Source organism: Pungitius pungitius, chromosome 11 (assembly GCF_949316345.1).
Source record: "Pungitius pungitius chromosome 11, fPunPun2.1, whole genome shotgun sequence".
Classification (NCBI taxonomy): domain Eukaryota; kingdom Metazoa; phylum Chordata; class Actinopteri; order Perciformes; family Gasterosteidae; genus Pungitius; species Pungitius pungitius.
This window is the reverse complement of record NC_084910.1, coordinates 13,492,199-13,516,451: the sequence shown is the minus strand read 5'-3', so window position 1 is coordinate 13,516,451 and position 24,253 is coordinate 13,492,199. Positions and strand designations below refer to the sequence as shown.

The window sequence follows — 24,253 nt, the reverse complement described above, 5'->3', positions numbered from 1 at the left end:
CCATCACTGGACTCCATGTGCAGCACTAATGTGTTGATATCATCTCACGGTTTCCGGCTGGATGATCTCGCCCACAGAGGGGGCTGATTGTAATACTAGGCCAGTGTCAGTGGGGCCGAGTGGATATAGTGATTTGTTGTGGCGAAGCTTGAGAGAAGCCCTGCGTGGTCGCGGCCTGGCGTCCGTTCGGGTGCATCCCACGTCACACACGCACCGCGCCAAGCTCGTGGTCTTCATGCGGCCGCTATGTGGCTGGAGAGACCAAGGTCGCACTGAGTGAACATCTTTTAGCGGTGCTTGTGTGTGGCCATGGCAGGCCAGAGGAGTAAAGATTGGTCTCGACAGTCTACATCTTGTGAGGTTTGAAGAGCCAGTCGTTTTCACTCTGCCCCGTCCGTCCCCCTTTTCTTGTCTTCATGCATCGTTTTTTTTTTCCTGCCGTCTCCCCTGGACCCTTTTCCCTCTCTCCCTGCCAGCTTGCTGAGCGGTTTAACCCAAAGCCAGGTTTTTTTCTCTTCCAGACAGCACAGCCCTATTTATGTGAACGTCTTGCTGCTTTGGAATCAATATGCGTGTTGGGAGAGGAGGGTCGGACCGGTTTTATTGAATTCTCTGTGGTATACGTGTTGATTGCGCTGTGGGTTTTGAAGTACTCTGTTTTGTTGAGGGTGTTTGTTTGTGTCTGAATGGAACTGTTTTGGACTGTGATTTGGGCCACTGAAAAGTTTAGTTTCAACACAATTGTTCATCCGCTTGATATCCAACATTGATAAAACCTGTGTTTCAGGTTGATCACTGGAGAGGGGGACGGAGCGTGGTGTCCTGCAGAAGCCGTTTTCCCCAGTGCGTCAGAATACCTTCAGGTCAGACACTCATTATTTTTGTATCGGGAAGCTGATATAAATGTTATGACTATTAGAACAGTCATTACTTTAGTAAATGATTCTTCAATAACGGCTTTAATTTATCCAAGGCCATGCTTTGAGCCAATAAACTCATTACAAAAAATATTGACTACATTTATTACATGTCATTTAGCTGACGTAGAAGTGCATTTCAACCATAGGGATACAAAGTTAGATTCTATTAGCATAACTTGTTTAGGGTTACTTTTAAAACACCTTCCCCTTCACAATGAGCCCTCTACCATCATATCTGAGTAAAAAATGGTATTGTCTCCAATCCCTTTACTTTAAAACTCTATCATAGAAGCTCCCACTTGCTCAAAAGGAGCTCATCAATACATGAATTATGGTGATTTTTAATTGCTAATATGAATAATGACAGTAAATCTACTGAAATAATCATAGATGTCATATTTAGCAGAGACTGGGCTCAACATTTCAGAAACGCACCCAGGACTTCAGATCTATTTTGCAAACAGGATCTAATAAATCATAGAGCTTCAGAGACTAGACTGACTCTTCCCTGTCTGCTACCTCTTGTAGGGCACAGGGTTTATCTCTGTGCTCTTTATATACAAATATAAAACTATGTTTTAAATCTACAACAATTTGAGTGCTCCTCATTCAAGTTTTTGTTGATGAGTTAATGATTTCCCAATGTATTTCTTAAATCTTTGTATCAATCTGTTTGTGTATTTTACAGAGTGACGTGTGTTTTGATCATGTATTATCTGTCCCCTGCAGGTGGACCTGCACAAACTCCACTTCCTGGCTCTGGTTGGTACCCAGGGTCGTCACGCCGACGGGCATGGGCAGGAGTTTGCTCGCAGTTATCGGCTCCACTATTCCAGAGACGGGGTGAAATGGCTCATCTGGAAGGACCGCTGGGGCAAAGAAGTAAGCGAGGTCTTTAATTTAGTCTATTAGAGCAGGGCCCACTGCCCCTTTCATGTGGGACAACGATTGATGAGTAACCGCTCAATCTCCTGCACCTGTTTTTTATTTAATTTATATAAATGCCTTGTTAAACAGTGGTGGATTAATCTTCTGGTTATGATTTATTTATCATTTATTGGCAAGTGGAGCAGTTGAGCTGGTGGCAATGCACCAGCTCAACTCTGACAGCTAACTTTTCTTTATAAACTAAATTTGCCTTCACTGTTATCAACCCTGCAAAGAGTAGCTTACCTCTTGCAGAAAAAGTTATTGTTATAAGTTCTGCACTGTGTATTATACTGCTACTAGATCATAGCATGGGAGTTTTGAACTCTAACAGCCAATGTTTCAGCAAAAGAATCAATGTTTTGGTTTCTCTTCCAGTTATTATTTTAGAACATTTCTAAGCAAACTATATTCAGGTTCCCTGCCAATATAAAACTTTTTATGTGGGGGGCTCCAACAAAAACGAGCTGAGGCCCGCACTCTAAGACAGTCCTTCTTTATTCTTTTGTGTTTTTAAGAAAAAGTCTGTGCATCTGAGCTCGCCTTTACAATAACATAATACCAAGCTGAAGAAAAGTCCGAGCAATGACGCGAGTTTCATTCAGTCCCACGGAGAACGGAGACGAGCAGTGTGTGATTTGATATTTGTTCCTCTCGCCCCCAGGCGGTGTCAGGGAATGAGAACACGTATGATGTTGTCCTGAAAGATCTGGGCCCTCCCATAGTGGCCCGCATGGTGCGCTTCTACCCTCTGGCTGACCGCGTTATGAGCGTTTGCCTCCGGGTAGAGCTCTACGGTTGTCTTTGGAACGGTAAGGGATTGTGCGACGGCGGGAGAGAGACATGAAGAGATCACCAAAACGATGCTGGTTGCTTATTATTATTCATTCGGCCCGTGTATTCTGGCAAATGCGCCTCGACCTTGATTTATCAGACCTCATTTCACATTGTGAATGTGACTGGGGTCACTATGAGCTCAAATGGTACAGAGGGGATTTGGTAGATGATAATGATTAAGACTGCAATTCTTTCCCATACATCCCATGCATTGATTGGAGGCATTACATCAAACTAACAGCCCCGCTGAGGTTTTCCCAGTTGAAAAAAGTCACACAATGATAAATTGTATTGTTCGCCATGTTTCCCAAAGCGCAACACTGACAAGCAGATAATATATGTCTGGCTCTCCTCCTCTCCTGCACCGTCCACCTCCCTCATACAGCAGCAGGCTGCCAGTAAATCAGAACTGTCACAGAGGCCAAAAAGACCTAGACCCAGATTTGTCTCTTTGGGGAGAACATCTTTCTAAAATGTGCTCTATAGGGCATTCAGTGCAGCTTAGTTCACAAATTATACAGAATGTCAAGTTTTACGCACATTCTGCATTTCATCTTGTGTCAGATATTATGGCGGCGCAGTGTGTTTGCAGTTTATTGTTCCACATCCAGTGACTTGTTCATAAGTCCCAGCCGCTGTTTGATGTGCAAACAGAGTACTTTGCACTGTAAATCCTGATATGTGAATTGCTGTTTTTGATGGGTAGCAGAGCAGAGGGCTGTAACACGTGCAGCTGACGTCACCTCTCGGGGCTGATTAGATGTATATTTTCAAATAAAGGAAAAGCAACAGTTATTCCCTGCGGCAATGATTACTGTTTAATGTTGGCTCAGTAAAAGGTGCTCATGATGATATATTGTGTTTCAAATGCAGCCAGTGCAGATGTTTTTTTTTCTTTCCAAAGAGAAACCTTTTCTTTAAACAATCAAACTGCTAGTAGTGAATATTTGTGCATATTTCTGTCATTCAGATGGGTTGATGGCTTACACCGCTCCAGTGGGTCACGTCATGCATCTATCTGGCATACCCGTCTACCTAAATGACTCCACCTACGATGGGAGCACCGAGCAAGGGTAAGATATTCCGAAGGCTCTTTGCTTTTTGTGTAAGACCTAAGTATCTAATCTCCATTCAATCTCTTACACTGCTAATTTAGGGGATTTCATTTACACAGAAATGCATGACGAAGCCAACATGTTCGTGGGTGTAAATGTCAACACTGCTTTTGCAAATATGATCACAATAAACATTCACAAGCTTTACTGTTTAACATCAAGTGAGCATTGAAATACCAAACTCTTTGCTGCCATGCAGACATCTGTTTGCTCTGAAGAGGGGTACCAGGCAAATGTTTTCTTGAAAGTTTAGTCTGGGTTCCGCCTAATCGAAAGGGAATTACTCTATTTTTTTTTCGTTGCTCTGGGATTTGAGGCGCGTTTCCTGGTCGTAATGTTTTGGCAGGGAGCGAAGGACGGCTTAACGTGGGATTGGTGGGGGTCCACACTTGCATGGGGTGTGCGGGTAATGGGGCTGAAATGTTGTGCTAGCGGGTGAGTTTACACATTTAATGTAATCCAGACGTGCTTTAACCAGATGTGTGTGTGCGTGAGTATGTTTGAATGTACTTGTATGTTTTATATGCTCATTTATGCATCTTTGCATGTCGGCACATTCATTTGTGAATGATGTCGGTCAACTTTGTCTGTAACTATTGCTGCATGTTAACCCGTCCAGCGTCTATCTGTGTGCAGGATGCAGTTTGGAGGCCTGGGTCAACTGTGTGACGGCGTCTTGGGAGGAGATGACTTCATGCAAACTAAAGAGCTAAGGGTGTGGCCTGGCTATGACTACCTGGGCTGGAGCAGGGAAGCCTTAGGGAAAGGCAGCGTGGATATAGAGTTCCATTTCGAGGAGCCGCGTATCTTCCACAACATGCAGGTAGGCAGTGAATGTTTGACTGCGCATGTGTTTTTGTCTGTGAATGAATGTGAAAGGGTTATGCAGGACATCATGATCCCACTGGATTCTCAGACCATGTTGAGCTGCTTGTAAATCAGAGACGTCATTGAGGCTACGCTCCCAGATTTCCGGTCTTGTCCTCGGGGGGGTCTTGCTAAAACGTGCCCTCAGATACTGCAGCTCAGTACGTCAAAAAGTCATCCAGATTCTATAGAATGTCAGGTCTGATGCACATTCAGTCTTGAATTGCACCCCTAGTCAGACCTGGTGGTGGTGTCTTTCTGGTGTTGTGTCTAAGTGAAGGTCAGAGTGTAGCGTGCAACATTGTTTTTGGTCTTTGCGACAATGACTGAAGAACAGCAAATAAGTAAAACGGGCCAAACCTTGGTTACATATTATTCCCTTCTCGCCGCTTTTTATTGTCTTTATCTGGACGGCTAACTGACCAGTGAAGGCAAAACTGCCAAATGCTAGTTTCATGGATAAAGATTGGGTTCCAATTCAGTCTTTTATTGACACACCCCTTTATACGATAATGGTTTATTTTTAGAGCATGTTGATGCACATATTTATTTATGATCATTTGGTTAATGAATTACCTCATTAGCACAAGAAAAGCCTTTTGTGGCGATTATAGCAGGACATTAGTTTATTGCTTTCTTTTTTTATTTTGTTTTTGCACCTGCTTTTCCAACTAACTAAGATCACTTAAAAAAGAAGCAGTTATGTGTCCACCATCTCACCAAGAAGCAGCACTTTGGCTTGTATAGTTCTGCAGACATTTAATTAGCTTTAATTTGCCCTTGTTTGTGTTGTGGGTTTTATTGGTTTGGGTGGAATTTGCTCTATAAATGTGTATATTGAATAGCCAGAATCAGTGTTCTAAACCAGTTATCCATTTATGATTTGGTTTTGACTGCGTTCCAAAATTTCTGCCTGCTCTTTATTTCCTTCAAATTTTCTTTATTTTTCTGGTGTTCCTCAGTTACCTTTTTCTATTCTTTCCCAGCGACATTCCTTGTGTTTTTGCAAGGCGTATCCTGTTTTTCCTGCCTTTTCCCCTGTGGTTTTACCTTACTAACTCTAGCTGACATACATCGTAACGTTGGCCTGGCAGAGCGGATATGTCAGACACACAGGTTAAATAAACACAGTGGGAACCAGGACTTGACTCTTTCTTGAATTGTCTCTGTCATTCTGTAACCTGCATCTAATCACTCTCCCAAAGGGAAATCTGCTCCTTGACCTCATGTTGGTCATAACCTGCATTTCCTACAGGACCTTACACATGAACCAAAAACTTTGTAAGAATCCAGTTCTGTCCTCTGGGAATATATGCAAAATTCATGTGGAACAGGGTGAAATAGAACAAAAAGATCAGAGGAGACTCATGAATGTAGGTTATATTTATAATGAAACAAGCAAAACATAATGAAAGCAATGTTATGCTCTCAAATTAAACTTTGCACAGGTCATTGGAAGCGGTTTTCCCTAAAGGAGTAGTGAATTACTTTTTCCTCTGTTGACTTATTAGTCCCCCACCACTAGTATCAACATACAATACGTATCCCCACCCTTCATTTTGTTTCCCTTTCAGATAGAATCAGTTACACGTCAACTCGGCATCTGGTGCAGCTGCCTTTTCTGCCGTGTGTGTGTGTGTGTTTGATAACATGTGGACTAGGTTAGAGGGGCTTGCCTCGCAGTACGTGTGAGGTTAATAGCTAACCTGTCAAAGCAGTCCTTTTGCATCACCTCTTCTGCATTAGCAGAATAGAACCTCCCACCGCCTTACTTTGCTATCTCTCAGATCTTTGACCTCTCGCTCGGTTAATCACCCGTCTCTCTTCTCCTCAGGCTCCTACACCGCCTTGCAGCCACAATGATGCCTTGTATATTAGGTCTTTTTCCCTCTCTTTAGCCTTTTCCTGCTTGTGAAACAGGAAAGATGTATCATCTGCTCCCCTCCATAGGTCACACACTTTCTTTTCCCGCATCTTTTCTTTACCCCTCCTGTGCTCTCATTTTGTTCATTTGTAGTCTTGCTCTGCACTGAAGTTGTGCCAAAGCAATTATGGTGGGACATGAGGAGAATGTGTCATTCAGTTTGTGTGTTAACCGAATCTCTACGTGCCTCGCCACGAATGAATAATGAGTTGGGGTAAAGGGTTCAGAAGAATCTGGTGTTTAGATAGTTAAAGGAAAACATCTTGTATCTCTTCATCCGTCCTCTTTCGTCTCCCTCCTCTAGGTTCACAGTAACAACCGCCACACTCAGGGCGTGCGAGTCTTTAGCAAGGTAGAGTGTCTTTTCAAGCCTGGCATCCTCCGGCCCTGGTCCCCTGAACTCACTCTGCCTGTGCCCCTTGAGGATCTCAAAGACCCCTCCTCAAGACCCATCTCCCTCCCGCTGGGTGGCCGGCCGGCTCAGATCCTCCGCTGCAAATTCTACTTTGCTGACCGCTGGCTCCTGATCAGCGAGATATCCTTCCTCTCTGGTAGGAAATGTCATTTAAAGCCACAAGTTTGTGAGGTGTGTATTTCTGTGGCTCTGACAGGCAGTTTTTCCTCTGGAAAGGCTTTGTACTTTATGCAGCCCGCACATATTCTATAAACTATGTCCAGCGCTGCCCCGGAGGTTCTTTTGGCTTTGCCAAAACGGCAGCTGATTATAGATGGCTGCCACCAGGAGATAACCGAAGAGGATTGTTGTACAATGTGTATAAATTCCAATCAGTATTCATGAAATGCTTCAAGTCAAAAGAGATTTGAGTAAAATGTGTTATTGTGAGAGAATCACCAAGCTTTTGTACTCTGCTTGCTTTTAGCTGATTTAAGGCACCAAGGCAGGGATAAAAAATACACAAAAAAGAATGCTGATGTCCACAAAAAGCATTTTCAGGGTAAACTGAGTTATTCTTTATGTGCTCTTTTCTACAGATAGAAATGCACCCATGCAGCAAACTTGGGTATAAAAGGGTATTTGATATTTTCTTTAAATACAGGATTCATTCATATCTGTTTGGAAGTCCGCTGCTCTCCATCTCAGATTGCTGTAACAAATCACTCAGTTTTGGCGGCTTAAGAATCAGCAAAGTACCCCGTAATCACATCATATTCAGCTAAAATGAATTGACCCTGGAGTGAAATGTCAGCTACTGTCACAAAATCTCACAGCCTAATGTTCTATGGGACAGCTGATGTTGCTATTGGTTGGGCAGTTATTTTGGGTTGCCATGGTAAAACTTTGTGAATACAAAATTCTTAAGATTAGTCACATCATATAAAACATGTCGTCCCCGCTCTTTACTCTTCATCCAGAGCCATTTCAGGAGGAGGCAACAGGGAATCATTTCTTTCCTACAAACCTTCCCAAGATTCCCACCACCAGCTCCTCTCATCCTCCCGTCAACCCCGCTTCCTCCTCTCCCACGCCGAGCCACGGCTCCTCCAACACCACTGCCGGCCCCTATGGTGAGTCCTGCTGTTCCTCCTCTTTGTCTTCACACCCCCCCCCCTCATCTCCACCTCCACATGTCCTTGTATAGGCCGTCTTCCTTTCCACTCTTTCTAGTGGTGTCCTTTCATCGCTGATTCATCTGCGTTTCTGCTCTCCCTTGCTTCTCTAATTCCCCTGATCTCTTCCCTCATCGCCTCTCGCCTCTGTGCCCGTCTATTTGTCTGCAGTTGTGATGAGTGTGAGCAAGTTGGCAGTGTGTCTAAGCCATGTGTCTAAAGCAGGGACGCAGGCTGAGCCATAGGAGGCCCATGTCTCACCAGCCGCCCTCTTCGTCACAAGCTTGACCTTTGGCTTTGAGTCAGGCATTTGCTGGATCTGACTCTACGGCGGATGCTTATCTTGTAGATCTTTGTACTTGAAGGACAGGAGAAATCTGGATTAATATTTTAGGTCAAATGTTTGAATGCGATATTCCTGGGAATATTATCTTCTCAATCTGGCTTTTAAAAAAGTTTTGCTGATTTAGATTTACATGGCGGGAAAATTCAAAACAACTTTCCTTCCTCTTATCCATTCCTTATCTGAGGCTTTACCTCGTTTCTGCTTACACATTCCTCCTTTTTCCATCCCTCGCTCCACCAGAACCCCCCACCCCCACCACCACCACCACCACCTCCTCCTTCCTGACGGACACCACTGGTAACTGGACGCTGTCAGGTGAGAGAGCAAAAAGCAATAGACAGAGTAGGTTAAGCTAAGTCAATCCGCGGTCACCCAATTAATAAGGGACAAAGGACTGCAGGGTCGGGCTTTGGCGTTGGGCTCTGTCCCCTGAGTTTGAAGAGATATACAGCTGTAGGAAAAACACTAACACAGCTAAATGGCATCATGTTTGTTCCAACTTGGCTTCCTGCGGTGTCACAAACTGCATGTTTTTTTGTTTTCTTTTGTAAACCGCTTTGTAAACCGCTAAACATCAATACCCTGGAAATGTTTTTCTACGTTGTGTGTGCTGCTTTGTCCTCGTTACCGGCTGTTGTCGATCGGCTTTGTTTGGGTTTATTCATGAGCGCATGGCGACTGGAAGAGAAGAAGCGGTTGTTTTTTGTTATGACAAGGTGGAGGCTTGTGTGTGCTATTGGGTTTGTGTTCCTGTATAAACCTGAAAAATGTTGTGTATTAGTTTATTTTAATTCTGTTTTTTTGTGTGTATTTCTTAAGCCTATAGCGTCTTTTTAGAATGTTTTCTAGACTAGTAGGCATATGCTTTGGTCAGTTGAAAATATTTATCAATATTAATGTCATGGTCACTCAACCAAAACAAAACAAATTTATTTTCATTTATTATGCTAAAGTTGTTTTTAAGATTTTAGCTCCTTTCTTTATTCAAATATCATGGCACATTTGACATTCAAGGGGATTTTTCTTGTCTGGATCCTTCGGATTAATATTTAACTACACGCCAAAGCAAAATAGAGCTCACATTCTGTTCACAAAGCAGGGGGGCGATTAGAAGCACAGACAGTCCCCATCGGATGCTTAATAAACCTGATGAAACAATGTCTGTGTCTGAATCCAAGCGAGTGTGTTACTGCACTGAAATAGCCAATGCTCACAGACCACAACAACTCATTACATCATGCCAGCATGTTAACACGTGGTAAAATAGACAGTGTTGCATAGTAAACCATGCACGTCTCATCTGACCTACAAATAATACCAGGTTGTCGACATCCAAGACTTAATATGTCCACCTGTTTTCCCCCTCAAGATGCAGAATTTGGTGCCAACACTCCAAGGGCGGGCCTTCCGGTAGTCAAAGATGACCGCAGTAATACAGCTATTCTGATTGGCTGCCTGGTGGGCATCATCCTTCTACTGCTGGCTGTCATAGCGGTCATTCTGTGGAGGCAGTACTGGAAAAAGATACTTGAAAAGGTGAGTCAACGTAGAAAGCAGCGCGAGTTATCTTCAGGTTCTCCAGCTTCTGTGGGAAAAAAGCATCTTTGGTTAATTGTTGACACTCGGGCCCTGTTCAGACCTGGCAGTAACCCAAACGTTCATCTTGGGTTGTTATTATAGGTGCCGGGGTGTATGGTCCCACGAGGGAATTAGGATGCATTTGAGATCTGAGAGAGCTGTTATGTCCACATTATTCCTAAGAATGGTTGTCTGTATGCGTCAGCCTTGAGTAGCTTGCCAAACTTAAGCTGTTAGATAAGTAATGGAAATAACTTATATATATATATAGAATATTTGGTCTTAGTAGGCAAACTTTTGGACCATCTATCTCTTGAGGTTTGTTACCAGCCAAGTACAATAGATGTAAAAGAAGTGTCGGTTTCTGGAAAAGCAATCTGATTTAGATCTTTGAGCAACACAATGTGATGGTTATTCTGGATAATCCATTGATAGTTCTCTTAACCACTTTAATAGAATAAATTACGCTAAGTGAGAAAATGTTTGCTTGTGTGATTTGGCTGATGTGTTTCTTTGTAGCCAAAAAAAGATTGATGACAGGCTGGGATAACGACTCCAGTGGTACTCTGCCAAAAGCAGGATCTCCAACTGGGTGTGAAGGCCAATTCTGCAGTTTAATCACCTTCTGCTCTAGGAACTAAAATTATACATTTACACTCCGTGCCAGTTTATTAGATACAGGTAGATACACTGTGGCAGATAAACACCGGCCAATTATAATGTTCAGTCAAAAAGAAAATAAGTTTTGAGAGGAAGTTTTAGCACCTCATACCAGCACCTCATACTTCCTGCATCACCTTGGAATCCTTTGCCCCCCCCCCCCCCCCAGGCCCAGGGTAGCCTCTCCAGCGATGAGCTGCGGGTTCACCTGTCGGTCCCCTCGGACAACGTGGTCATCAACAACACGCACAGCTACTCGAGCCGCTACCAGCGCATCCACACTTTCCCCGACGACCGCGACCACGACAGAGAGGGCGAAGGAGAGTATCAAGAGCCCAGCGCACTGCTCCGGCCGAGGGACCCCAGAGACAGCACAGGTTAGCTTCTAACACGCATATCCAATCTCTTGTTATGGAGTCCATTTATAGATTTTCTGTTGTTACAGTTGGAGCTTAGTGATTTAGGCCAGAGAAATTCTAGTGAGTTTAGCAGCAGGATGTAGAACATGCTACATACGTGTAGACAGAGACTGATCTATGGTTAGCCACACTCAATGAGCACGGAGTCGGTGAAAGATGTGAAACAATGAAACTTTCCATTATTACAGAATAGAAATTACCACAAATATGTATGTGGTTTACAAAGACTTTCTAGTTTGAGTGCCTTGTCTGCTTTTCATTTGCTCAAATATACCGATCAATAACAGAACATAAACTCAACAAAAGAAGCTACAGGAGAATAGATATGGCATTAAGAAACAATGTGTATGTATTACATATACACAAAAGTAAATCAAACCAACCCCCCCCGAGAGGAAGAGTGCCCCTATAAAGATGCACAGAGAAACACAAAAGGCCTATTGTTCTGAGAAAAAGAAGAGGGAGGAGAAAAAGCATTCCTCCGCTTGCATTGCACCACCGGAGGTCTGTGCGCCGTCTTTACAAGGCGCCTGTGTGAGTTTGAAATAACACGAAAAACAAACATTATTTCATCCGCTGTTGCTTGTTATGTTTGCTAGAGTTGTGTTAACTTTGCCTGTTCTTGCTTAACTCATCTGTTCCGCGCTCCATCTGTCACTGCAACCCCTCCTCCCTTCCCCTCTATCATAATGGACATGCTATCGGTGTCACGCTAATGGTTGTCATTGGGTTGCGTTGTGTGTCCCGGCCGACCACCTGCTCCTGTCAGATCACAGAAACGGCTCGGGACCCCTAGTCGTCCCCAACAGCTCTCAGCCTCAGCAAAAGAGACTGAATGTGCCCCAGGGTAAGAGACCTCAGACTGGGCCGAAGCAGTCAGAAAAGGGGGGGGGGACTTCCTCTCTGCCTACCTTTCAGGGTGGGGGCTTTTAGAAGTGCTCTCATTCACCACACAGAGAGATGCTTCTGCGAAATGATGACGACGTGCCTTTTGCATGTGCTTGACAGTCGTCATCCTTCCCGTTACTCACCACTCTTAATAACTTCTGAAGAAATGTTTTGCCATTTGGGGAACTTTACTATTTTTCCAACTTTCACAGTTAAATAACAAACTCACAGACGCCTTTTTAGTTTAGTCAGCGTAGGTCTGTCAATGTCTGACTGTTGGTTTATCTTTGTTTGTTCTTTTCCACCCAGTAGATGAATTCTACTGAATTTGGTGGCTTCTTTCTCCACAATTTGGTTTTAATTTGTTGAATACCCGTAAAACTAGTGCAGGCTTTTTTACTGTGTTTAGTGCTAAGGAGAAAATGTTACCATGTTTACATGTTGTCACTACTAAATGGGCATTACTTATATAAATGTAAATTACTTAGATATTAAGGGTTGTGTGGGACACGTGCTGGACAAACATCTTTTGTTTTCATTCAAATATTCTACAGAGTTGATCTAATCTGTCACATTACCGTGTAGTATTCCCTTTTGTGGCTGTCTGCATTATAATTTGAACAAAGTTGAAACAGTTTGGTATTCAGCCACATTCCACACAGCTCTTTGACTTGGGTGCTGAAACGTGTTTGTTAAGTTGTTGCACCATTTTGTCAAATTAAAGCTTGATACCGGCTATGTGATCAAACAGACAATGAAGAATTGGGCGAGATAAATATTAATAATAGCTACTGCATTACAGATCCCCAAATTCTCTTTCCTTTGTATGTAATCCTGTGTTTTTTCTTGTTGCAGTAAAAGGTTTGTTAAGATTCCGTTTTTCTGTACAGAACTTTGTAGAGAATTCTTTTCTCAAATGTGTTGTACAAAGATTTATTTTTGCTATAAAATACCTGCAAATCCAAACTATCCATTTTAATAACCAGTTGGTGATAGCAAGTGATTCTCTCTAACAAATCATTGCACCCTGTCTCCTCCTCTTCCTCCCCCCTTCAGCCTGTTGTTTGGACATGGAGAAGGGTTTCCCCCCGACTCAGGAGGAGCCTCCCCCCTATCCTGGCTCTCCTCCGTACCCTTCCCTGTCGCCCCCCGTTTCGCCCCCACTGCCTCCCAGCGTGCCTCATTACGCTGAGGCAGACATCGTGAGCCTGCAGGGTGTCAGCGGTAACAACACCTACGCCGTTCCCGCCTTGGCCTCCTCGAGCCCTGGGGCCGACGGCAGCCCGCTCCCGGAGCTGCCGCGCCAATTTCTCATCTTCAAAGAGAAGCTGGGCGAGGGGCAGTTTGGAGAAGTGAGGAATGAAAAATGGTTGTGTGGTTTGTGCGAGCGAAGGTTTGGTTGTGCTTTCAACTGCCTCTGTTTGTTTTTAAAGGTTCACCTGTGTGAAATCGAGAACCCTCAGGACCTTTCCAACCTGGAGTTCCCCTTCAACGTGAGGAAAGGTCGCCCTCTCCTGGTAGCCGTGAAGATCCTGCGCCCCGACGCCTCTAAGAACGCCAGGTCCGGGACCAGTTAAAATGCTTCCATTGCCATGATATAATTAAGTAGTTATAGTTCACAATTAGAGAGCCTCAGATGTTTTTCCGACAACCAAATAATACCAAGGACTTTCTCCAAATGTGTGCAGGACAGTCATTGTTTTTTATTTGTTCGTGGCAGTGTCGAACTTCTGGCATATTAGGATATATTTACAGAGGTGTGATGTGAGTCACCAGCTGCGTGCTCACTTTGGCTCTTGGCTTATAAAGCTACTTTCTCAAGCATTGACCTGCGAAACAAATCAATGCGGTACACAGCCTCCCAGAGCCGCAGGCGTTTCTTCATTCAATCGATTTTATTTTTCACATAAGGCCTCAAATTTTCATATTTTTACCGTGCGATAGCCATTGATCCTGGTTCCCTCCTTGTCATGGTAGGAACGACTTCCTGAAAGAGGTGAAGATCCTGTCTCGCCTGAAGGACCCAAACATCATCCGTCTGCTGGGAGTGTGTGTGAGCAGTGATCCTCTGTGTATGGTCACGGAGTACATGGAATGTGGAGACCTGAACCAGTACCTGTCCCACCGAGTGCATCTGGACAAGACGGGACCTGCTCATAACACCCCGACCATCAGGTAAACCAGAAATCAGTCACACAAATATAATCAGATTTAGCAGAACGCAGAGACCATTTTAAATGGATTCATTATTGTTTCGGTCACATTTTGCCCCCAGTTACCCGGCCCTCATCTCCATGGCCAGCCAGATCGCGTCCGGAATGAAGTTCCTCTCCTCGCTCAACTTTGTGCACCGGGATCTGGCCACGCGGAACTGTCTGGTCGGGGGTGAGAAGGGAGAAAGCGGAGAGGATCAGGGCGGCAAGCGTCACATCAAGATAGCGGACTTTGGCATGAGCAGGAACTTGTACGCAGGAGACTACTACAGGATCCAGGGCAGAGCTGTGCTGCCAATCCGCTGGATGGCGTGGGAGTGCATACTCATGGTGAGAGCACCGCAACGTGGGAGGTTTCACATTGCTGACCGGGGTCAACCGCGGAAAATAATACAACAATATATTTAGTTTTGTTTTTTAAATCCAGGAGTTGATTTGATTTTGAGTAAGAAAAATCAATTGTATGGAAACCCATGTGAGCATTTAAATTAAATTACCAATTACTATGGTGGGAATCAGTTGAACAAATCATCAGCACAAATTAAATTTGTTTTTTTTCTTCTTTATGGTTTCGGATATGCAACAAACAGGAGCTTGTCTACTGTAAACTTACAACCTTTTAGATCCAGAGACATACATCTAGGCTGCGGTTGTTGTCAAATCGCTTCTGACTAGTTTAAAAATATGTACAAACAATATGTTTAATAATATGTAAAATAACGATGGAATCTCTGTCATCCTATACCCACAATGTAGTATTATTATTATTATTATTATAATTATTATTATAATAGGAGAAACAACTTTGATACCCATGGAGATTTTGATGTTATCCATTCTCAGGGTAAGTTCACCACGGCCAGCGACGTGTGGGCGTTCGGGGTCACTCTGTGGGAGATGCTGAGCGTTTGTCAGGAGCAGCCATACTCCAACCTCACAGATGAGCAAGTCATCGACAACGCTGGAGAGTTCTTCAGAGACCAGGGCAGACAGGTACAACACTGAGCCTGGAGTCTGTTTCTCATGAACACAAGTGGCTCTCTAGTGCAATCATTAATAGTAAATATGATGAAATGCAGATCAATATAGGTACTTGTAAGAGTTGAAAATTGTTTTCATTATATTTCAAAATAAAAAGGCTTATGAATCCAAAGGTCCTCCTAACGCTGGTCTCGCTCCCTCCCGCTCGTCTTGCAGGTGTATCTGAGCAAGCCGGCTGTGTGTCCTCAAGGTCTCTACGAGCTCATGTTGAGCTGCTGGAACAGAGACTGCAAGGTCCGCCCGTCCTTTGCAGACATCCACTCCTTTCTCACCGATGATGCCATGAACATGGTGTAGAGGGAGAGAAACGGCTGCGCTAAAGGAGGGGAAACGCGTCTACGTTTCTGCAGCCTTGCTATACGGGGGGGTGGTGGAGGATCCTCAAATGGAGGCAGATGAGTGGGGAGAGCTGGTTGCTTGCTTTTATATTTGTACTCTTTTTGGGTAGTTGGGGCTGAGACGCCGCTGGTTCGGTTTATTTTCCAGATCAGACCCCTAACCCTAAAAGTAACACTAACCCCAGCTTTAGACTGGTAAGAATCTACGCTACATTTCACGGGTGATGGGTGCAGTCTGCATAGGAACTTTCTCTCCTCTCAGATACCTTATTACAAGGGGGCTCTGGTAACTAAGTGCTGTTATGTCAACAGAAAATGCTTCAAATACAACCGTAGGAAGCTAGGACATGAACGCTTATTAAGTGACGTTAAGGTAACATCACAAATGCTTCATGCAGGGTAACGGGTGACGGTGCACATGACACATAAACCTGTTTGTTCAGACATGAAAGTGCAGGGATTGTATTAGTATTTATAGTATGTATAGCCTAATGTGCACATTTCAGTCTAAATCAGTAAGATGACTTCATGCAAAAAATATGATGACTTGACCAAATGTCTAATGAAAATATTTTCAAACATGGCTGATTGATCAGATCTTGCCATGTTCGTTGACCCTTCGACAAGCTTCTAGCTCGACCCCCAAAGGTGTACATGGTGACCTTCATCCAATGCCACAACTGCCAAGTTATTGTGGACTAATGTGAAATGATGTGGACCAGCCAACAGGAGTAATTACATCTGGTGTTAACCACCAAAAAACCCACCCACCGTAGTCAAAAAGTCCAATCCATCTCTGATCGTAATCTTTAAGCCACAGAAACTGAACCCTGGAGCTCTTAGTGAAGCCTGAGGAAAAGGGCACAGAAGAAGAGGCTCTGCAGCCTCCGACAAGCCGCGACCCGCAAACTGGAGCGACTTTCCCAAGCAGAGAGATGTTACTGCGGTCCGGGGCAGAGGCCAAGACATCCGCCTGCCAGGGTGTTTGGGCTTTTTTTTGTTGTAAATCTGTCTGCAACCCAGAAACAAAGAATGAATGAAAGAAATTCCACAATCAGTTGCACTTTAAATCCTACATGAACTCTGCGAGGGGTCTGATGTGATTCCTATCAATGTGGATTCAAATGCATTTCACCTGCAGTGATTTCAGTTTTTTACCAATGGAGATCAAAACTTCCTTGTTAAATCCTCTCCCACAGAGTCATTGCCAAACCATGAGATGTAAAATATTATTTAAGAAAATGGAATGGCACCATCAGTTCATCTCATTTTATGAGTCGAGTCAGTCTACAAACCCACTGTTAATGAACAGTACTCAATACTGTCAATCTCAACATCAACCGCTGCATCTTCCCATGTTGGTACGCTGACCGTGGTATAATCAATACTATGTACCTTACTGATTGTATAGCACTGTAAATCAGTCCCGAGGTGATCAGGATTATCAAGTAATACCTGTGACTCATTTGATACACTGTAGTTCACCTAAACCCATATTTTTATATATACACTTTATGTACTTAGGCACTCCTTGATGTTTGATTTTGTCCTTTGTGTCTTGAGGTTGAGCAAACTAGTTTGTACATATTTTAAAGACAGAATTGTAGTTTCCTTTACTAATATATGGAAAACTCTTTAACATTTGGGGTCTTTCCGTATCTGTAGAATGCTTGCTACCTTGATGCCATGGTAATTCATTGTCTATTTTTGTAGATGTTTTAATAAAGTTAACCTTTTCAACAAAAAAAAAAAATCAAGAATTTCTCCAGGGCTTTGACTATTTACTTGTTTGGTCAAACCATCCTTGAAATTGCTTATTTTGATTAGTAGTCTACAAAACAAGATAAATTCAATTCACAATATCAAACTGTCCCAGATTCCCTCATTCAATGAGTAAATTAGCTTTTCTTAGATTTAGGATATTTATTTTTGTCGATCTGTAGTCAGTGGTCTTAAACTTGAGCATGAGTAATTTAAGAATAAAATAAAAACAGGTTACAGTGAATAAAACTTTACTTTGAACATTTCACTACAGATACAACTTTAAAGCTATGTCATTTTGTGGAGTACACACATGCAACGATACATTGTAAGGATAGTAAAAGATTAGGAACAAGGAACACAAGTGGAGACTGATTTGGCTTTCATCTACTGCCGCACCATGGATTAGGGTCAGTTGGCTATGAGGAAGTTTCCCTGACAGAAAAAGTAGACTTGATAGTTGTGGTTTGACCAGGCACTTGGCGATAACAAAATGCATATGGCTTGAAAGCTGCAAAACTTTCCTCCTATTAAAGTCTTAAAAGATCTCCCAATCAGAGAAGCCAAACTGTTACTCAACACCTTCCAGTAGGAAAGCACTAAAATAGTTTTAAAAACTAACTCAGTCACAAAATAGAAAAGGAACAAACCCCAAACTACCTCCCATATGTCAGTTTAAACTTCAGACAGCGAGCACATTAAAGCAGCATGAGGTCCTCCTAAACTCTTTCCTAACGAAGGCCAAGACTCCTGATGATGCTGCAGCAAAGGGCAGAGACTTGTTCTCCATTCGGACTTTCACTTCCTTCAACATGAAACAGGTCGTTCCCATCAAACACTTCCTTCCTATTCGTTCTTAAACAGGAAATGAGGAAAGAAAATCATTCCACTGATATTATGTTGGGCCCAGTAACTACAAACGAGACATTGAGTCATCAACATCCCAACTTTGTCTCTTTATAATGAACGTAAAGCAGTGTCCAGCAACATTTTGCCCACAAACAAAACTATGAGGTTTTAGTGTGATAAAAGAGCTCAGCACCATTTAATTAATTGAAAGGCACACAACTACAGCCAACCCTTCCTACAATACAAGTAAAAATAAAAAGAATGCCAGTTAGTACATTAAATCTCCATGCTGAGGCTGGTTAGTTTAATTTAATTTACCCACTTATGCTATAAAACAGCAGGAAGTCCTACTTTTGATATTTTGTGTCCTGGTAAAACAAGCCGCTTCATCAATATTTCTATTCCTCGCTTTAGCTGTCATCTACAGCAGTAAGCACAACAGCTCAGAGCAGGGACATGAGAAGGAACCACATGAATGAGAATGAAAACTCCCCTTTAGACGGAGGAGGGACTTGAAAGAGGGACACACAGGTGAAACATGCATGCACAGAGACAATCAGACAAGACTACGACGCTGCTGTGGATATAGGCACGAGGAGGGGACGTGAAGCTCCAGGTCGGAACATTGGCGACGCGTCTCCCGATTACTTCCACTCTTCGTCCTTCGTCTTACATGACGAGGCCGGGCGTTCCTACAACCTGCAGAGTCGACGGGACAAACGGGAGACGGTTACCTCCCCACCGCGAAGGCATGAGTTGTACTCTCACGCGTAGTTTACTTCCGGCTCACCTGGGATATGCGGACTCCGGTGAGTTTCTCCACGGCGGCCGGCAGCCTGGTCATGATATCGAGCACCTCGCCAGTGAGTTTGGCTGCTCCCACCTCGGCGCCACCACTTGACACCATAGTGATCTTGTTGGCCTGCATCAGTGGCCTGCTGATCTCCTCCGCCATCTGCAGGGCAAGAAATACCGCAGGTATTAGGGCAGAGCACGGGGGGGGCTGGAAAGAACTATACAGAGAACATTTGAATCAATCCAACGTGACGGAAACTTTTGTGAATCAGGGGAGGGATTGGGGATTACACAGTATTTCGTCACACAGACACACACTATTCATCCACGAGTGTCAGACTGACCAGGGGCAGTTTCTCCAGCAGCATGTCCACCATGGCTCCGTCTTTGTACTGCTGGAAGGCTTCGGCCTTCTTAGCCATCTGCTCTGCCTCAGCGCGGCCCTTAGCCTCCACGGCAAAAGCCTCTGCGTCGCCCCTCATCTATGCAGACACGCACGGCAATGTACAGGTTTCATATTCAAATAGTAAATGTACAGGGCCACCGACGGTGGGGTGGGGGGGGGGGGGGGAGTGGAGTGGAAATGACATGTAGTATTTTACAAAAATAGGAAACATAAGCCAGCACTCACTTTGATGCTCTCAGCCTCTGCTTCAGCCTCCATGATAAGCTGCAGGCTGCCAGGGGTAAGGGGAGGAGACTTATTTAATTCCCTTAAGTAATTTCATTATGTTCTTCTTAGTACTGTTCAAATGTTGGATGTTGTGTTGAAACAGTATCACGGCTCTTGGACTCACCGGTGTGCCTCAGCCAGTCTCTCCAGTCGGTATTTCTCCGCTTCAGCCGGCTTCTTAACTTTGGCATCCAGCTCCTTTTCCTTACGGATGATCTCCTGCTCCTGCAATGCAATCTGCTGTGTACGCTCCACCACCTGAACCTGCATCGTCTCTTCCTCAATGCGCTGCTTGGTCTTGGCCACCTGACGGAGGAAGAAGAGGAAAAACAAAATCGCAGCACTAGTGAGCCTTAAATAACGGAAAAGTGATCGGTCCTATTAGTACAAACTCAGCAAGTCAGTTATAAGAAAACGTGTGGAGGCGGTGTGCACAGGCTAGAGAGACACAATTTCCCCAGCACAACAAAGAGTAAATCAAACTTTAGGCAGTTGGCCCTAGAAGAAGAGGTCTCGAACGATACCTGAAGCTGATAGGCCATTTCTGACTCGGCCTTCTTGGTGTTGACCTCAACATCGTAGGCGGCCTTTTTCAGCTCGTAGTCTCTCTGGGCTTTTGCCATCTCGATCTCATTCTTGTACTGAGCTGAAACCTTCTCCTGCATGGCGTGGGCCTCCTGTGTAGAGCATGACGCAGGGCAGAAACCAATGAACTTCGGGTACTCTTTAAAAACTACCCATTATTTACATTTTGAGATAATTCTCATGGTCATGTAGGAAGAATGACGGTAAAGAAGCAGATTTTACCCTCATGACAGAATCCCGTTTGTACTGAGCCTCTCCGATCCTGGCATCCTTCTGTACCTGGGCTGTTCTGGCTTTACCCAGAGAGTTAAGGTAGTCCTGTGAGAGGGACGGAGAGGACACGACACATCGCAAGCAGTAAGAAGATGGTAGTGCATTTAGCAAATGAAAACCAGGGATGGTGTGGTTACCACTGATGAGCCAATTCTCCCAGCGAATCAATATATCCACTTAAGTGCATTACTGTTGCAGAGGAAATCATGTGACACTAAAAGCTTTCATTTAAACAACTTCAGTTTCCTGCTGCTCCAGTACTTAGTGTGAAACATTTGATTCTTTGCCATCAGCACTGGTAGAAAATGAACCCAAACGGACAGTACCTGATCATCGTGAACGTCTTTGAGCGTGTAGCTGACGACGCCTATTCCCATGTTGACCAGGTCAGAGGAGGCCACTTTAAAGACCTGCTCGGAGAACTTCTTACGGTCCTGATAGATCTCCTGTGGACAAGAAGAGATATCAGGTCATGGCTGTTTAATCTGAACAGAACATCACAATCCGTTATGGAGGGAGAAGGTCAGGACACCAACCTCCACAGTCAAATGGGCGATGATGGCTCTCTGGTGTCCCTCCAGTGTTTCTAGAGCAATCTGGGCAATCTCAGCCTCAGACTTGCCCATGAACATTTGACAGGCAGTGGCCAACATCTCTTTGTTCTGGCCCTGGATCTTTACCTGAATGGAAACAGGAAATGGAAAATGTCGAAAGGCAACTAGCAGGTCAGAAACTAAATAACAATAAATAATACGGCATTATATACGTTTTTATTCACAAAAATAAAAAAGACCAGTCTAGCATAATTTTTATATCTATTTTGCACTTATCAAAACAAATAACTTCCTATAGAGATTGCCTAGGACTTACTCTGTCTTTTCTCTAAGGGGACGTCCCTTTGGCCATCTGCATGCAGCAAAGTGTCCTCTTTTATTCCCTTGTTTACGAACAGTAAAAAAACTCCAAACTGAACCTACGGCACTGATGAGTCTTATCCTCTGACAAAAATATTTAAACAAGTTTACCCTGATTGTGTTTCAATATGTTGTATTTTTTTTTTTATGTAAGACATTAATAACCTCTTCCCATTCACTCAGAGTTTAAATTGATCAGTTATACAGAGAGCAATAGACCTGTATGCCTAAGAGCCTATTTCTGTTGACAGGTGTAACTATTAAATAAGCAGCCGATCATCTTCCCTGCTTTTTGGTGTGTATTCAAAATAATATATTATTATTATTGTCTAAATAAATATATATATATATATATATACACACACACATTATTTTTTTTTGTTGAAACAGGCGTGTTGACTCAATCTAATAAAAGTAGTCTAGTATTTTCATTTTTTTTACAGTATACCTGTGCGATGCCAGTGACAGAGATAGGCACCCCATGACGGGTGTACACTTTGTCACTTTTCACATTTAGAGTCAGGGTGTTGAGCGCAATTCTGAGAAGAGAAGGCACAAAAAATATGAAGGGTGGAATTAGTGAGATATAATAACATTAAAAGATCAAGAACAAGAAGGCAAGAGAGACAGAGGAAATAAAGTAGCCCGGTAATGGATGCAGCGCTCAGAGAAGATATCAGCATATACATCTCTTTGAGAAAAAAAAAAAGAATCACCTCTGGATCTTCTGAATACATGGGAGGACAAACACTCTTCCTCCAGCAATCATTAGAGGAGGAGAACGGCCAAAGCCTGTAGAGGGGGAAGCATGATACAAGTCACGTGATGATTAGATCACATGACATAGGTTTACTTGTAAATTGTAAATTAAACCTATTTTATCGCAGGATTATGCCTCAAAATAGTGTAGTGGCCTTATGAAAGTTAGTGATACTATTACATCATGAATCCACATTTTGTACTATCCTGTGTTAGTGCGAGTTACGATCATAGGATGTAAACAGACTTACCGGACACCACCATGGCTTCATTGGGTCCACATGTGTAAAACATCTTGATTTCTGATTTGAGACAACAACAAAAAGAGCAAGACTGTCAAAGTATGGACAGGAAGTAAGCTACAGGATCAGGAATCGTTTATCGTTTATTGCCATAATATGTCAAAAATATTTGACTTGGCACTGTGTTATATCAACAAGGGCATATGGGATGTAACATTAGGGGGAAAATGGAAAAGCAACATATTAAAAACATTAAACTAGAAATATGGATTACAAAGGGCATTATATTTCTATAAACATGCAGCATTGCTCAATGGTCATAGACAACATGTTTTTGGTTTTACAATAGTAAAATATACTATTTTCTGTGTGAAATTCATTTGAAATATAACGTTAAGTCACTACAATATTGAGTGATGTGAACATCCGTGCATTTTTTAATATAGATTTCCATCTCGGATTCATAATCAGAGTAATGGTAACACACAGGCTAAAGCGGACATGTCTCTGTCAATCATCCAAGCCAAACCCTCAATGGAGCTTCTACGGTTGCGTTTGTTGTCGAATAACAGAACAAATACCGTCCGTTGCTCGAAATAAAAACCTGGTACATGTATTATAACGAATGCAGAACCGAATAAGGAATGCAGAAGAAGGCTAATACGCATGCTAACGTTAGAAAGCTGATCCAAAGGCAAAGGAGTCAGGTCTTGGTCGATAACGTCACAAACACTACGACTGTAGAAAACCATCCAGCGTTCAGCTTTCCCACACATCTAACACGAATAACTACGACTAAACCGTGTTACAAATCATACCGGTCGCCATGTTCAACTTACCGACAGTGCGTCACCACAATAATAAATAAGAGTAGATCGAGTACAGATCAATGTAGCAACGGTAAAACACTAAACCGTTTCCCGTCAACTGAAATTGCAAAAATGTCTGAGAAGGGGGACGTGTGCAGTAACCACGCCCATCCTCACGACTTAGAGTCGGCAGTTAGTCGCCACCTAGCGGTTGACCGTGGTAACTGCACTATCCATGCATTTATCTATCTGCATCGATTTATCCATGCATCTATCTATATATGCATATATCTATCCATATATCTATCTATCTATCTATCTTTCAGTTTTATAAGGCCGAAATTGTTCCATTTTTCTACAGTCCTGATGTGTTGAATTATTTTTTTTTGCTTTAAGGTCAGATTTGAAACAATATATTTTGCAGACTATACCAAACACAATACAGGATTACACGTTCAAAACACAGATTATACGGTTATGGCGTGATTTTAAAAGTAGTTGTCTATAAATCATCTGTCTGAGATGAAGAGTTAAACAATCACCATGAAACAAAACACAAAAAAATGTTAACAGTCAGCCCATCAGCTATATATCCCAACAGTACTCCTCTGCATGATTGATGAATGTTCTAGAACAATATGTGAATCAACATGTGTTTGATGTTTAATGTATCAACATATAATAGTATTAAATGTGCAGCAGTCTTTTAATACAATTAGAATGAGTAGATGAACAATTCTATTGATAAAATAAATTCAGGACTAGTCAGGCGCTTTTGAGCATATTATAATCATCTAACACCAGAGATTAGTTCATAACACACTAATCCTCTAACTCTGATCAGATTATGACACAGACATGGAGGATTGTGGATTTGTTCCTGTCTGATTGGAGCTGCGGGGAAGCTTGCTCACACATCCTATCCACTCTCCCCAAACCTCAACCATCGGG

General features: G+C 43.1%; 2 protein-coding genes across 5 annotated transcripts in view; one reads left to right on the top strand and one right to left on the bottom strand.

Annotated features, from left to right (window-relative positions):
* Positions 1 to 16,289, top strand: part of ddr1 (discoidin domain receptor tyrosine kinase 1) — a 29,434-nt gene extending 13,145 nt beyond the window's left edge. For 2 of the 4 annotated variants that reach the window (XM_037453323.2, XM_037453322.2), the window contains exons 4-20: positions 788 to 863; positions 1,650 to 1,802; positions 2,512 to 2,659; positions 3,655 to 3,757; positions 4,436 to 4,622; positions 6,895 to 7,141; positions 7,965 to 8,117; positions 8,746 to 8,820; positions 9,875 to 10,041; positions 10,913 to 11,120; positions 11,932 to 12,009; positions 13,107 to 13,402; positions 13,484 to 13,611; positions 14,028 to 14,225; positions 14,326 to 14,593; positions 15,107 to 15,256; positions 15,461 to 16,289. In XM_037453323.2, the coding sequence (XP_037309220.2) occupies positions 788 to 863; positions 1,650 to 1,802; positions 2,512 to 2,659; positions 3,655 to 3,757; positions 4,436 to 4,622; positions 6,895 to 7,141; positions 7,965 to 8,117; positions 8,746 to 8,820; positions 9,875 to 10,041; positions 10,913 to 11,120; positions 11,932 to 12,009; positions 13,107 to 13,402; positions 13,484 to 13,611; positions 14,028 to 14,225; positions 14,326 to 14,593; positions 15,107 to 15,256; positions 15,461 to 15,601 (2,776 nt within the window). In that variant the 3' untranslated portion in view covers positions 15,602 to 16,289. The remainder of the gene's footprint in view (positions 1 to 787; positions 864 to 1,649; positions 1,803 to 2,511; positions 2,660 to 3,654; positions 3,758 to 4,435; positions 4,623 to 6,894; positions 7,142 to 7,964; positions 8,118 to 8,745; positions 8,821 to 9,874; positions 10,042 to 10,912; positions 11,121 to 11,931; positions 12,010 to 13,106; positions 13,403 to 13,483; positions 13,612 to 14,027; positions 14,226 to 14,325; positions 14,594 to 15,106; positions 15,257 to 15,460) is intronic. The other 2 variants (XM_037453325.2, XM_037453324.2) reach the window with 2 other exon arrangements.
* A 1,348-nt stretch (positions 16,290 to 17,637) lies between these two features.
* Positions 17,638 to 23,464, bottom strand: flot1b (flotillin 1b). Its single transcript, XM_037453415.2, has 13 exons — positions 23,333 to 23,464; positions 22,503 to 22,553; positions 22,209 to 22,284; positions 21,941 to 22,031; positions 21,115 to 21,258; positions 20,905 to 21,024; positions 20,528 to 20,623; positions 20,245 to 20,397; positions 19,845 to 20,026; positions 19,679 to 19,724; positions 19,392 to 19,529; positions 19,043 to 19,207; positions 17,638 to 18,951 (listed from the first exon to the last, which is right to left on the bottom strand). The coding sequence occupies exons 2-13, from the start codon at positions 22,543 to 22,545 to the stop codon at positions 18,922 to 18,924; spliced, it is 1,284 nt and encodes a 427-aa protein (XP_037309312.1). The 5' UTR covers positions 22,546 to 22,553; positions 23,333 to 23,464; the 3' UTR covers positions 17,638 to 18,921.
* Between the last annotated feature and the right edge of the window lie 789 nt (positions 23,465 to 24,253).